Genomic DNA, 14,604 nt, shown 5'->3' on the forward strand with positions numbered 1-14,604 from the left:
AATGAAAATATCCATCACTTATTATCAGGAAAAAGTGGCACAGGCATGAGCTGAGCCCACTTGAAAACAGATAATTGGAAACCAGTGGCTGAGAAATTTGTGAGATGTCAATGATGTCGATGCTCGGAGTAATTGAAAAATTCATCCGAAATTAATTGGGACCATTTCCTTTTCATCATTAACTTTGATTGATAGATTCACATGTGGATGAACTTATATTATGCTCTGCTGCTGCTGCTGCTGCTGCCTCCCAACATATAATTAAATAAATTCTTTGATTTCCCTCACTCTTTTCTATCAATTTAGTTAGAATCAAATCACTTATATTCCTCCCAAAAATTAAAAAGAAAATCACTGATATTCAAGTTTCTTTTTTCTCTGTCAATGGCAAAGATTGCATCAGCACAATCTCTTCTTTGAATTCTATCTTGAATAATCATATCGTTGTTTACCTTTTTATATGGATAATTTATCAATTTCTTTCTTAATAAATGGTTTCTACAAATTTATTTCTTTTTTAACACTAATACCATTAATTCTACCTTTTTAGAGAAAAAAAAATTATGGGTTCTATGATAATGGGGCTCAGTATATAATGCTTATTTAAAATATCAACTTGTTGATAATTTAGGTACTTCACAATGGTAATTTTAGTAATAAATGAGGTTAATTTATTTCTTTTTTAATTATTGAATTGAAAGAAAAGGGGAAACAAAGTTTGAAATAACAGAGTTTCTAGAAATTCAACTCCCATTCTAAAGAAGAAGAAGAAGAAGAAGAAGAAGAAGAAGAAGAGTAATAATAAATATAATATTGCTTCAAGACAAGCCATGCCAGCTACCTTCTAAATCTATGGAGACACAGACAGACAGGTGGACCAACGGCTTCGGGCTTTCTCTCTTCGGAAAAAACGCGGAAAACATTTTTGTGTCAACTGTCGAGTCGTTACACATACGCAAACACAAACACATACACATACACATATACGCTTGCACCTTCCTCTTCAATTCCATCCAATACAAATGCTTTCAGTCAAAAGACACCCTTTTCTTCTGGTACCTACCATTAAACTGATCTAATCTATCTATTCCCACTTTGTTATTTTTTCATTTCATATTTGTTGAATATTATCCTATTAATATTTGTATTATTTCTTTTTTTTTCTTCGAAAAAATATTGTAATCAAATGAACCCCATTGATTCTTTGAAATCCAATTTGTACACGTGGGCAATGTATCTTATTCATTCCATTTGACAACGAACATTGGAAAAGGCCAACTCACCATATTAAAAAAAAAAAGAGACTTTTCTTACTTTTCGTTGCTTATAAATGGTGGGTTCGGTTTCATTTTAGCAAAACATTAACCGTCGCAGAGTTATTTGCTTTCTGGTTTATTTTGCTTCCGCTTTGTGTTATTAGTCTTTGCAGAAACTATTGTTGGGTAGGGGGGAAAGAAGGGTTTTTGCTTTAATGGAGAGTACAACAAATACAATGGTGAACGGTAGTGATTTGGATAACAACAACGCCGCTGGTGGTGGTGGTGTCGTGGATGTGTATGGTGAGGATTTTGCCACCGAGGATCAGCTTATCACTCCTTGGACTGTCTCTGTTGCTAGGTGATCACACATTGCGCAACTTCATGTTTTGCTTGATTGTTTCTTCTGTTCATATGTTCTTGTTCTTTAAAGTTTTGATCTTTACTTAGCTGTTTGTTTCAATTGTGTTTGTGTTTTGGTTGAATGGTTCTACTTGTACAGCTTAGTAGAAGTGTTACTTAGATCTAGAGATGCATAATTTGAAAAGTCAAAGCTTGTTGATTACTGATTATTTCGTGATCACTCAAACAAAAGAAAGAAAACTATGGTTCTTTCTCAAGAGTCATACAACTTCTATATGTAATTGTTTTTCACAGAACCTAGATCTGAATATGATCCCAGAAAAAAAAAAAAAGGCATAAGAAGAAGCTTGTTGAATGAGGAGAGGCTGTTACTAATTTGAATCTCGAGACCAATTCAGTATATATTGTGCACTTGGCCTTAATTTTCCTAGCATCTTGTATGATTCTTTCGATATGAAATACATTGTTTGAGCCTATAGTCTTTGATGACTGAAAGGGAATAATTTATTTATTTACCATTGTTTGAATTGTTAACTAACAAATTTATTTGATCATCATATTCGTTGCAGTGGGTATACTTTGTTGCGGGACCCTCGTCACAACAAGGGACTTGCTTTCACTGAGAATGAGAGAGATGCTCATTACTTGCGTGGCCTTTTGCCACCAGCACTTATGAATCAGGAGCTTCAGGTTTGTTTGACCATTGTTGATGTTACTTACGGTTCAAACCCATTGAAATTTTGCTTACATCTATTACAACCTTGTTTATTCAGGAGAAAAGGTTGATGCACAACCTTCGCCAATACAAAGTTCCTTTGCAGCGATATGTAGCGATGATGGATCTTCAGGTACTGTTCGCCTATCATGACTATCTTTATAGAGGTGCTATAGTCTGTGTTGAACAAAAGTTAATGCTCTGTAAAAAGGCAAAAAGAAAAAATGCAATGCTCTTGAACATTTCAACTGTAAAAACAGTAGTGTTATTACGCAGATAATGTGGAATAAGCAGTGTTAAAGTTGTGTTTTAACCTTTTCTTTCCACTGTTGAATGTATTGCAGGAGAGGAATGAAAGGCTATTTTACAAGCTTCTCATTGATAATGTGGAGGAACTGCTTCCAGTTGTTTACACTCCAACCGTTGGAGAGGCTTGCCAGAAATACGGGAGCATTTTCAGGCGCCCCCAGGGTCTTTACATCAGTTTGAAAGAGAAGTATGATAATATAATTGTATATGTATTATTTTTATGTGTTATTGCTCTATTAGATTGCCTTAAGTGGATGCTAATTAGCGGTGTCCAATCAGAGGAAAGATTCTTGAAGTGTTGAAAAACTGGCCAGAGAGAAATATTCAAGTTATTGTTGTTACTGATGGTGAGCGTATTTTGGGGCTTGGGGATCTTGGCTGCCAGGTAATGATACGTGCATTTAAGTTATGAATTGGAACAATAACATGATTTTACCATCTTACTTAACGCAAATGAGCTCAATTTTGCCAGGGGATGGGAATACCAGTAGGAAAACTTTCTTTGTACACAGCACTGGGAGGACTCCGTCCGTCAGCTGTAAGCATTACTATGATTAAGCATTTCTTAATGATAATAAAATATTTTTTTGTTTGTATCTAACTCCCGCATCACCATCTGCAGTGCTTGCCCATAACCATAGATGTAGGCACAAACAACGAGCAGTTGTTGAATGACGAGTTCTACATTGGGCTAAGGCAAAAGAGGGCAACTGGCCAGGTTTGAAGATTTGCTTTTTGCTCTTTTTTTTCTTTCCCTTCATTGATTCCTAATTAGCCATGCTGTGAAGTTTATTTATTTTCTGAAACATTAAGGAGTTCTATCTATATAATTTAGGAATATGCGGAACTTCTACAAGAGTTCATGACCGCAGTAAAGCAAAACTATGGGGAGAAAGTCCTCATACAGGTCAGTTATCATTCTCAACATTTTAATAGTAAAAGAGCTGGTTCTGAACTTTATGTGGTTATGTTCTTAACAATATTAACGTCTTTTCCAGTTTGAAGATTTTGCAAATCACAATGCATTTGAGCTTCTGTCAAAATACAGCTCAAGCCATCTCGTTTTCAATGATGATATACAGGTAATGATGTTGTAAAAGCTCGCTCATTCTCTTTCTTTTATGAATACTGGATTTCCTAATTCTGAACTCTTTCATCTATTGCAGGGTACAGCATCTGTGGTATTAGCTGGGATTCTTTCCGCTTTGAAATTAGTTGGCGGAACCCTCGCTGACCAAACTTTCTTGTTCCTGGGTGCTGGAGAGGTGAGGCTGAAGCACCTTATGAACTTTCTATTTCTTTTCTGTCTTCTTCAGATAAATTCAATCAAATGCCCTCACATACATTATTTACATATTTAATGGTGTGATTATATTCTTTAATAGCTTTTACTTGGTTTGTCTGCATGCCTTCCTGTGTGGTCAAGCTATGATTCATAATTTCAGTTTATTCGTCATTTTTGGCAACTGGCACCTTTTTAATATTTGTATGTGTGTGCGCTTATTTTTTTCTTTCTATTCCTATGTACTATCAAGATAAGGCATAGATGTACCCATGTTGCATATATTCATTGACTCACTTTTGTCCTTTGAATTTTGAAGGCTGGAACTGGTATAGCAGAGCTTATTGCTCTTGAAATGTCAAAGCAGGTATAAACTTCTTGTCTTTATCTTTTAATTTCTTCCTAGCCAAGCCCTTAGCTTTGTGATTAATCATTTACTATGTTCTTGGCAGACAAAAGCTCCAATTGAAGAGGCCCGTAAGAAGATTTGGCTGGTAGATTCAAAGGTACAACAGTTAACCTTTATATTAATCATTTGCTTGTTCAACTATTATGTTTCAGTTTATCTTCGTCGAGTCAAAACTGATGTTTTGAACCTGTTGCAGGGACTGATTGTGAGCTCTCGTAAGGAGTCACTTCAGCACTTCAAGAAGCCATGGGCTCATGAGCATGCACCTATCAAATCATTATTAGATGCTGTCAAGGTTTGGAAAAAAAGTCACTTGATAATTCATTAATGTATTTGGACAATTTCAATGTTTTAGCCATTATCTAACCTGATGGCTCATGCTCCCAATTAACCAGGCAATCAAGCCAACAATGTTGATGGGAACATCTGGAGTAGGAAAGACTTTTACAAAGGAGGTGGTCGAGGCTATGGCATCCTTTAATGAGGTTCAACCCCCTTTTCCCCATCTCTCTGTCTCTCCAATATATAAATGATCTGTCCCAGAAGAATTTCTCATTAATCTCAATGGTTGGCATGCAGAAACCCGTTATTTTTGCTCTATCCAATCCTACCTCACAGTCTGAGTGTACAGCGGAAGAAGCTTATACATGGAGTAAGGTAAATTAATATTCAGACTCTTGCACTACCTATGCTGACGTTCTTTATGCAAGTGTCGTGAGTGTGCTGGAGTTTGAAACATGAGTGGAACTCTCTGATCTCATTTTCATTGTTAACCTTATTACCAAATCCACAGGGTCAAGCAATCTTTGCTAGTGGAAGCCCATTTGACCCTGTTGAATACAATGGGAAAGTTTTTGTGCCTGGCCAGGTTCTACCTACACCTGAAACACTTTGTTGCTGAAAATTCTCTCTACCTGAAATTTACAAGAAGTTGTTATTTACTCCTTTCTCATTTTTGTCTCTCAGGGAAACAATGCTTATATATTCCCCGGATTGGGTCTGGGTTTGATAATATCCGGTGCAATTCGTGTCCGCGATGAGATGCTTCTAGCAGCCTGTAAGTACTTGGATGATTACATGTTGGATTCAAAATGTGTACGGGACATTTACGTTTTGTTCTATTTACATATGTGCCAAAAGTAAGAAACAAGGCTTGATCCATTCTAACTGCTTCCATTATTCCCAATGCAACAGCGGAAGCTTTGGCAGCGCAAGTGACACAAGAGCACTTCGATAAGGGATTGATATACCCACCATTCACTAATATCAGAAAGATCTCTGCCCACATTGCTGCTAAAGTTGCTGCCAAGGCATATGACCTTGGTGAGTTCCTTTCTCATGTCAAACGATAGCCAATACTCTCTTAATTCTTACTAATCATACTGTTTGATTGGTATACAGGTCTGGCTTCCCGTCTTCCTCGTCCTAAGGATCTAGTGAGTTACGCTGAGAGCTGCATGTACAGCCCAATGTACCGAAGCTACCGTTGAACTGAACTCCATGTGGAAGTGTGCGATTATAGTCTGCATTCTGCAATCTGCTGCGAACCTAGTTATATTAATTTTTGTTCTTTTTAATATTTCTTTGTCGCCTGTTTATCAGTTTAAATTTAGTTTTCTATTTTGGTTTGTTTTAATCATGTAGAGGTTCTTAGCATTGCTATCAGGAACCTCCTTTTTCTTTTTGTTCCTTTATTGATTGAAAATGATACCAACTTTCCTAGTTTCAGCAGAAATAAATTTCAACGGAACCACGAAATCTCCAATGAAATTTTTTTCACTGTGGCTACTTGCAGTAACTTTGGCCTTATGAAAATTGTGAATGAAATAGATTAAGATAGGGAAAATGAGGATTCTCCTTATTTGAAGAAATTGAGCAAAATCTCCTCCATATTTTAAAATAAGTGCAAACTATCTGCAGTTATAACAGTGTTAGTTTTAAATATTATTTTATTTTACTTCTTAATCTTGATGTTAGCCGTAAAATTTAAATAATTTAAAATATATATATAAAGTAAAATGACATTACCCTTAATAATTAAATTAATTAAATAATGAATTATAAATTATGGATAAAAATCGGGTGACAATTTGACATAACCTCAAGATCGAAGTTAATAGTCGAAATTTATAAGTCATTATAAATTTTTGGGAATCATTTAGTCATCCAGGGCGAATTTAATAGCCGAAATTTATTATAATTCATTATAAATTTTTGGGAATCATTTAGTCATCAAGAGCGAAGTTGATAGCCGAAATGTATGATGCATTATAAATTTTTGGGAGCCATTTAGTCATCATTTTGTAATATTGCAATGGACACATGGCTAAATGTCATTGTAATTTCATATATGAACACATTTTATTTGTTTCCCCTTTACATAGTACTAAAATGTATGCTGGAACTTTAGTGGTCATATATGACCAATTGTTATTACAATTTAAATTAATACTTTTATACAACCATTAGTGGTATTTATAATGTTTCTCCTAGCTGCTACTGATAATTTTTTTCCATAATTTACCATTCATTATTAAATTAATTTAATCATAAAGTGTATATCAATCATTTTGCTTGGATTTACATTTTCAGAATGTTTAAATATTAAGATTAACATAAAAACTAGAGGTAGAATAGTAAAATAATATATAAATTTAACACTATTATAACTATACAAAGATTTCAACCTATTTTAAAACGAGAAAATTTCACTTAATTTCTCCAAAATAATAGTGTATAATCCTCATTTTCGAAGATATTATTCTGGTTCCTCGAATTCACCGGCAATCTGGCATCCATCATCATCGACTGAGCTTGCTGTGTGAATTAACAATTAAGAACGTAGTTGCTGGTGGGCTGAGCAAGTGACCAGTAGCTGAGCGCAGAGAGTAATTTCTCCCTTAGCTAGTTAAAAAATTGGCTCTGTAAGTTTCAAACAAGGCATAATTCGATATCGATCATTGCCGAACTGAAGGGGATAACAAAGTTGTAGATAAGATCTTAATCAAATCTGCTTACATGCATAAATGGAACATTGTAGCACTAGGCTTCCAGCTCACCAGAAATACGATTTTGCCACTAACTTGCAAATGCTGAAAAAGGCTTTCATGTTCATGAAATGCTCCAACTCATATTTCACGTGCATCGATATTTTCTACATACCAGATATATCCCCAAAATATCAACACTGATATTTACATATTAAGCTCATTACAGGATGATGACTGGAGAGGGTTTTCGACAATTGAAAATTCTAGGCTTAGCATGTTCCTTCAGCAACTTGGGAACTGCGTATCCCCCAAAATGATTTAGGCTTCAACTTCTTCTTTGTAGCAGTAAAAAGCCAGCCCATGTGGGTTTCACAAATACTACAGCTGGCAACTGTCCATGCATACCTGCAAACCATAGCAACATCACAATCACAGCCTTGATTATATCTTACAGCCAATTTATCAGCAAATGGTGGAAAAGAGCAGGAAATGAGAGAAAAGATTAGCACATAATCATCACAACCAAACAGGAAACATAAACCCATACCCAGGAAACCAGCTGTATTCAGTTTCTGCTGGACCATAGAGAGCAAGGCCATTTGCTTTATTGAGAGTTAGTATCTCGTGCACACAACCATGTGGGTTCACATAAGCACCAAGAGGACCTTCACTAGACATCACCAACATATCACTCCGCTTTGCTATTGCGGTCTGCATAAACAGATTTTAAAGGAAGCATTAATTGGGCAATTCTTTGCAGCATGAATGCACTTGAAGAGATAATATAATATTACCTTGCAGGTTTTACATCGAACAAGATCAAAACTCTCAAGTAATTCAATTTCACGGCGCAATCTATATGAAACACCATCAATCTCCAAAAGCTCTTGTCTAGTAGATTCAGAGACAGGTATTTTACTGGCAATATAAAATGACAAGAGATCAGGCTTCTTGACAAGACCATCCATGTTTGGTGTTCCAACTATTTGTTTCCACTTATCTGCAAAATGTTGAAACAACTAGTAGTATCACCGAGCAATGAAAAGACACATGTCAAATCCAATACCTAAACAACCCAAAGAAAAGAGCCCTCCCCTCATCCTTCTCAGAAGTCCTGACAGGTTATTTCCCTATATCTCAATGCTTAATTAGAAAAGGAGAATCATCTAAAAAGTGAAGAATAAAGTTAAGCCTCAACTAAAAGAGATTTATTTTACAACAAATGGTTAAGCTTAATAGGTTCATCTCTTATTAGAGAATTTGCCAAAATCATCTTGCTTTTAATGCATTTTTATAAATAAATAATGTAACACTTCAAATGAGACAAATCAGATGATCTTGCAAACCAATGTTAGGAAAGAACAAAAAGCAAGGTCAAACTACCTGCTGCTCTCTGAGCCAGACAATATGAGTCGTACATACGGTACACCCAATGGGGCAAGAATGCTCTTGATGTTCTACGGAACTGGCTCAACTCGTTTCTCCAACACATTTTTGACCCTTCCCCTCTATGCGATTGCCTTCCTAATGCAGAACTCTTTCCAATTCTTAAGCCAACATTTTCACTTTGTTTCCAATTTCCAATGGAATCAGAGTCATTAAGATGAGGTCTTCTAGATTGAATGTCAGATTGAAATGCAGATTTATCATCATCGCTGCTTGTTGATTCATCCATTATATCACAACCATAGGCGAAATCAATAACAGATTGGTGGATTCTCCTTTCTGTTGGTGAAAGCTCACTCTCAAAGCTTTCCTCTGAAGTTGCATCTGAATCATTGTCCCTGATGCCATATCCACGTGATGAAGAATTTGACGGCAGTGTATGTGAGAGGCTCTGGCTTAGATTACTCACACATCCCAATGTTTCAAACACATCCCGTGGGGTCCTTAGTGGTAAATCTTCCTGGATAATTTGGATCTCTCCACAAGGCTAAGAAGATGAAATTGGATATATCAGCCTCACAAACTATAAGAAACCAAAAACGACAAATCTTGTGAATAGTTTCAAAAAGTAAAAGTTCTAACCACTCCTTCAACATCAATCCAGCGGCGTCTTAGACGAAACCTCTGCTGGCCACGAGTTACAACATTGAGTGAACCATCTTCCAACCTTCGGTATTGCCGAATCTGAGAAAATGAACTACTATATTTAAGTAACAAAAAGGGAATTGTGGACAGAAACAACTATAAAGAGGTCAACAGAAGAAACTTCATATCAAGTCTTCACAAAATTTTAGAAACAAGCCCTTAGTTGTTGAATTTGGAAATGAGATTTAAAAACTCAGAAATCCATGCAATTGGGTTTATAACTGGAGTGGAAAGTACTAGAGAGGAGAAAAAAATGCATATGATGTATAAACAATCATTAAGCAGCAGCAGGAAACTCAGAACTCGAATTGGAACATTAACCATACACTAACTGCTCATATAGAGATTTTTCTCACATATCATCAGATGAGGGGGAAAAAAAATGAAAGAAAGCAGCAGGGTCAGCTATCAACCTCTGCAGTTGTCCCAATGGTTGCGAATGTTATCCGTCCGTTGTCAGGCTCCCTGAAAACACGAACCTGAACAGAAGTTTCACGGTTCAACTTCAGATATAGCTATAGAAAGGAATTCTATATAAATACATACATACATACATATATATATATATATATATTAATATATTAAAGTGATGAAGAGTTCACATACCACCCCTATAGTATAAGGGACATCAACTTGGCTCAAGGCTCTCTCAGCAGCAGCTATGAAATTTGGTTTAATAACTCTTAGAGGAAGGGTAGCCTCAGGGAAAAGAACAACTCCTACCAATCAACCAACAGCAAAGTCAGACTGCTATAATTTGGAAGATTTATTTATAGGGGCAATAGAAGAGAAAGCCTAAGACATCCCCAGAACAAAGATAAGACAATAAGAACATGGTAAACCTTACTGTTCCTCACTAAATGACTATGTCTTTAGGCCTTACATGGGCGAGTTTATGAACTAGTTAATTTACTAAAATTTGAATTCCACATGCTATGACAGAAAAACAAATCAGAGGAGGGAAAAAAAAAAAGAGTAACATACCATCAAGATAGAACAAAGGGAGGGTAAGGATTGCACCCCCTTCCAAGAAAGCCATTCTGTTGTGAGTATCTTCAACATCTGTTACACTCAAATGTCATTAGTAAACCTCAAATAGTTTGAACTATCACTAACCAACCGGGAAAAATGTAAATTTGATTTTTTAAATAAAAAAAATAAAAATAAAAAGTCACAGAAGGGAGACAGCAACAAAGATCACATACTTACCACCAAGGTATGTATGTAACGAAGCCAAACAGGTGTCGAAAGTAAGTTGATTGGATGAGTCGGCGCCCCTGTTACCAGTAACAAAATTATTCCTATAACTTTAGAAAATCACAATAAAATAACACAATTGAAACCAGAACTAAAAGTATTCAAAGGTCACCAAAGAGCTCAAAGCAGGCTGGCTAATAAGCACTCAGTTTTCTACACATTTACAAGAATAATAACAGCTAACAAGGTAAAATTTTCAGACACCATAGCAAAATAACATTAAATTAGAACGTGCTTCTAACTGATCACTGGTCAGGCCACTCAAATTTGAACAAATTTTAGCATCTCCAGTTAATTTGAAGTAAATCACTCATACATAGTATTAAGAATAAATATTTCAATACTCGCACCTACACGCGCATGAGTTCAAAAATCAAAGCCTAGTTAAGACGTAAATTACAGGCAGAGTAGTGATTGTAAAATGATAAATTAAATAGTGATTGTAAAATGATACATTAAAGTGCTAAGATAAGATAATTAATCCAGTGAAATTGTGAAAATCAAAGACCCAGGGGAGGGGGGTATTACGTGGCGGCACGGTCGTCGTCGTCGGATGAGTCATGGAAATCGTCGACTTCTTCAACCTGCAATTCCTCGAAATCGAGCTGACGAATCTGCTCGATCTGTTGCCTCTCTCTTTCTAGTAGTCTATCGTCTACCATCTCTCTCTCTCTCTCTCTCACTCCCGCTCAAGGCGTATAATTGGATTTGTGAGCATCTACGGTGGTATATTCTATCTGATTTACTATTATTATGGTGTTGGTTCAATGTTTCTCTTACGCCGCGGCAAAATCTTCTACCAATTCCCAGGCCACCGGCATTTATTTCTTTTTATTCTTCGTTTCTCTTTCGCTCGCGAGTTAATTGCAGCAGGTACACCTCCGTGCTTAAAGAATTATCTCAATACCCTAAAATCTGATTTTGTCAAAATTTTTATCAATACTCTTAAAAAGTTAGTAGAAAATTATTAAATTATCTTTATTTTAAAATATTTTAACTCAACGGATAATACCTCTCTCCCCTTTACTCAAGCAAACAAACACTCATATCTAGTGCAATTCTCTCTATTACTTTTACTCAAACAAACAAATAAACACTCATCCTCTATTCTCATGCATGCTAAATCGAATATCAACCAACATTACCTCTGTAATTCGCTCACCGGCATCACCTCTACCGAACAAACATTCATTCTGCATACATACTAAATCGAACTTCAACACGAGCAAATTGAGCTTGAGAAGGGGAAGCCGCCGCAACTGAGCAAGAGAAGCCTAGTTCAAAAACAAAAAGTTAGGGTTTTATATTGAAAAAATAGATTAATTAGTTGCGGGTCTCTCATAACATGTTCAAAAATAAATTTTTAGTTGTTTTACTGCATGCAAATTGTGAAAAATTAATGGATTGTGCTGATTATAATTTTATCATGTAACACAAAATTTGGTCGTGTAAGGTTATGTAAGATTCAAGATTGTGTATTACACGACCTTCATGTATTGCACGATTACACGACCTTCATATATTGCATGATTACACGACCTTCATGTATTACACAATTACACGACCTTCAATTCCAGATTGAAGAGTAAAAAGTTCATCATCTCTCCAGGTGTGTTCTGTAATTTAATTTTTTGTTTCTTGTCAATAGCATATATACATTACATTTAGTTTAATTAGGCTCACAATAAATTGGAATGGTACAAATGCCTTTACCTTATGGAATGTCATTACTTAGAGAGATTCTTAATTTCCAATTATAAGTTATGGTAAGTCATGATATGTCTACTTATGAGTGGAAACACTTTAATTTGGTTATTGCAAATTGTGTTCTTATGTGTATAACATTACATTAATTTCCTATAGTTGATTTTTTTTTCTTAATTGATTTCATGAATTAATTATATGCAGGCATTCCTCATGTATGCTTGACCAGAGGAAGAAATGGGCAGAGGAAGAAAGCACTTTGAAGATAAAAAAAGAAGAAGCATTTTTAAATGGCTGTAATATGTTTAATTGCGATGTTCATTAGTGTATCTTATTCAAATATTGAAAAATTTGTATATTGATAACTTTGTTTATTTATACTAATTAATCTAATCATTACTCAAATTGTCGGATGTGCAAATTTAGTTTTTTTCTGCAATTTATGAGCACACGATTTGGTGTCATAAAATGTCAACGAAAATTATTAGAAAAAAGAAGTGAAATTAAATTGGAATCTAAAAAAATTTCACATCATTATTGGTTTGAATTGTAACTGGTGGCATAAAATCAGATGTCTTAAGTGTGAATTTCATTGTGATTTCGAATTCTGAAGTATCTTTATTAATAACTTGAGCTATCTTCTCCACCAATTCGGTATATGTTGTCGATTGTGGTATCATTATCCCTTTAGCCTTGGAACCTTTGAACTCATACTCGTCATTTTGCTCAATCCATTCACCATTGAAGAGAATATGCAAACATACCAAAACCATACATGATGATACAATAAAAATAATAATATCAAATTTCATATACAAGTAATTACATGAGCTACACGACCTATACGACCTACACGACTACATTACTTACATGACTTACACGACCTACATGACTATATTACTTACATGAACTACACGACTTACACAATTATATTACTTACATGACATGCACGGTATCAAAAGGAATGCACGACGTGAAACATTTTCACCATAAATAAATTATATTGCTGAAAAAAATAATAAAACGACCTACATTGCATATATTTCTACATATAAGAAAAAATGGTGAAAATAAAACATTATAATGTGAGGAAAATTTCTAAATTTTCCTAAAGATTAAAAAACTTAAAACCCAACAATATTAACATACCTTATTGGGTTGTTTAATGAGTAATGTACCTCATTTCAGTTAAAGAAAGAGTGGGTGTTAAAGAAATGAACATATAATTGTATTTGTGTAAGAAGTTATGAGAGATTTTGAGAGATTCTAAGAGATTTTGAGAGAATTTCGACAGTAAGAAGATATTTGGGTGAAAGATATATAAAGACAATGAAGTTGAGTGAATTTGATGCATTCATTAAGGTCATTTCAGACTTTACTCACATTTGTTAGGGTATCCATAAAAACCAAAAAGGGAGGGGGTATTTAAATAATTTTGAAACTATTAAAAGGTATTTAATTAAAAACCCTGAAGGTAAGGGCAATAGATCAAGATGAACATCTTTCGTAGAAAATAGAAGTGGAGCCAGCAGGGTCACGCATTCAATGGCAAAATCCTCCACGGTTTGGGCCTCATAGATCCCCACCTTAAATGTAAAAAATTTTGAATAATTTTTTAAAAATGAGATAGAGAGTGGGAGAAAATAATCCCTAAATTTTTAATGGGGTGAGGTTTGATTTTGCCCTCTCCACTCCACCCCCACCCCAATCCTCATTATATATAAATATGTTTCTAATTCTTATTTTATAATTTTTATTTTATCAATTATAATGTCAATTAATAATTTTTTTTTAATTTTTATGCAATATAAACATGATATGAATGAAAGAAAATCCTATAATATTTTTCGACTCTGAAATATTGTTATATTTTTTTTCTCTTTTAAGATACTATGCTCTTTAAATATTTTTCACTTTTAATATCATTTTAAGATATTATTTCAAACTTTTAAATTTTTTTAAAAGAATTTAGATACTTTATAATGTGGTGATAATTTTATTTTAAGTCTCTAATTTTGAATTTACTGAAATAATATATTTATACCTAATATAAAATAGATAAATAGAGAATGAAGTGGAGATGGGGAAATCATTCCCCACATGGGGATTCCTCATCCCCACCCCACTAAATTTATTGGAGAATGGGGTGGGGAATTGAGGTAAAAATTTCTAACAGGGTGGGGAATGAGGTAGGCCACCCCACCCCCACCCCCACCCCACCCATTGCT

The 14,604-nt window shown here is 34.8% G+C and overlaps 2 protein-coding genes across 2 annotated transcripts; one reads left to right on the plus strand and one right to left on the minus strand.

Annotated features, from left to right (window-relative positions):
• Nucleotides 1-341: 341 nt before the first annotated feature.
• Nucleotides 342-6,132, plus strand: LOC102626397 (NADP-dependent malic enzyme). The gene is made up of 19 exons (XM_025097630.1): nucleotides 342-1,617; nucleotides 2,189-2,309; nucleotides 2,393-2,467; nucleotides 2,679-2,830; nucleotides 2,923-3,028; nucleotides 3,116-3,181; nucleotides 3,266-3,361; nucleotides 3,479-3,550; nucleotides 3,642-3,725; nucleotides 3,810-3,908; nucleotides 4,245-4,292; nucleotides 4,378-4,431; nucleotides 4,531-4,629; nucleotides 4,730-4,819; nucleotides 4,914-4,991; nucleotides 5,128-5,202; nucleotides 5,301-5,391; nucleotides 5,529-5,657; nucleotides 5,736-6,132. Exons 1-19 carry the CDS (start codon nucleotides 1,472-1,474, stop codon nucleotides 5,822-5,824), a joined length of 1,770 nt encoding a protein of 589 aa, XP_024953398.1. The 5' UTR covers nucleotides 342-1,471; the 3' UTR covers nucleotides 5,825-6,132.
• Nucleotides 6,133-7,263: 1,131 nt separating this feature from the next.
• Nucleotides 7,264-11,587, minus strand: LOC102625906 (uncharacterized). The gene is made up of 10 exons (XM_006475950.4): nucleotides 11,201-11,587; nucleotides 10,625-10,692; nucleotides 10,400-10,477; nucleotides 10,022-10,134; nucleotides 9,829-9,894; nucleotides 9,353-9,454; nucleotides 8,708-9,257; nucleotides 8,119-8,324; nucleotides 7,872-8,035; nucleotides 7,264-7,729 (listed from the first exon to the last, which is right to left on the minus strand). Exons 1-10 carry the CDS (start codon nucleotides 11,332-11,334, stop codon nucleotides 7,594-7,596), a joined length of 1,617 nt encoding a protein of 538 aa, XP_006476013.1. The 5' UTR covers nucleotides 11,335-11,587; the 3' UTR covers nucleotides 7,264-7,593.
• Between the last annotated feature and the right edge of the window lie 3,017 nt (nucleotides 11,588-14,604).

This window comes from Citrus sinensis, chromosome 1, assembly GCF_022201045.2.
Source record: "Citrus sinensis cultivar Valencia sweet orange chromosome 1, DVS_A1.0, whole genome shotgun sequence".
NCBI classification, from domain to species: domain Eukaryota; kingdom Viridiplantae; phylum Streptophyta; class Magnoliopsida; order Sapindales; family Rutaceae; genus Citrus; species Citrus sinensis.

Excerpts from the sequence above, each read along its gene's own strand:
- LOC102626397 (XM_025097630.1), top strand. The coding sequence starts at position 1,472 with ATGGAGAGTACAACAAATACAATGGTGAACGGTAGTGATTTGGATAAC. Across the intron at positions 2,310-2,392 it reads TTATGAATCAGGAGCTTCAG|GAGAAAAGGTTGATGCACAA; the intron begins GTTTGTTTGACC and ends TTGTTTATTCAG. Across the intron at positions 5,203-5,300 it reads AAGTTTTTGTGCCTGGCCAG|GGAAACAATGCTTATATATT; the intron begins GTTCTACCTACA and ends TTTGTCTCTCAG.
- LOC102625906 (XM_006475950.4), bottom strand. The coding sequence starts at position 11,334 with ATGGTAGACGATAGACTACTAGAAAGAGAGAGGCAACAGATCGAGCAG. Across the intron at positions 9,895-10,021 it reads TCCCTTATACTATAGGGGTG|GTTCGTGTTTTCAGGGAGCC; the intron begins GTATGTGAACTC and ends ACTTCTGTTCAG. Across the intron at positions 9,258-9,352 it reads GGATTGATGTTGAAGGAGTG|CCTTGTGGAGAGATCCAAAT; the intron begins GTTAGAACTTTT and ends TCATCTTCTTAG.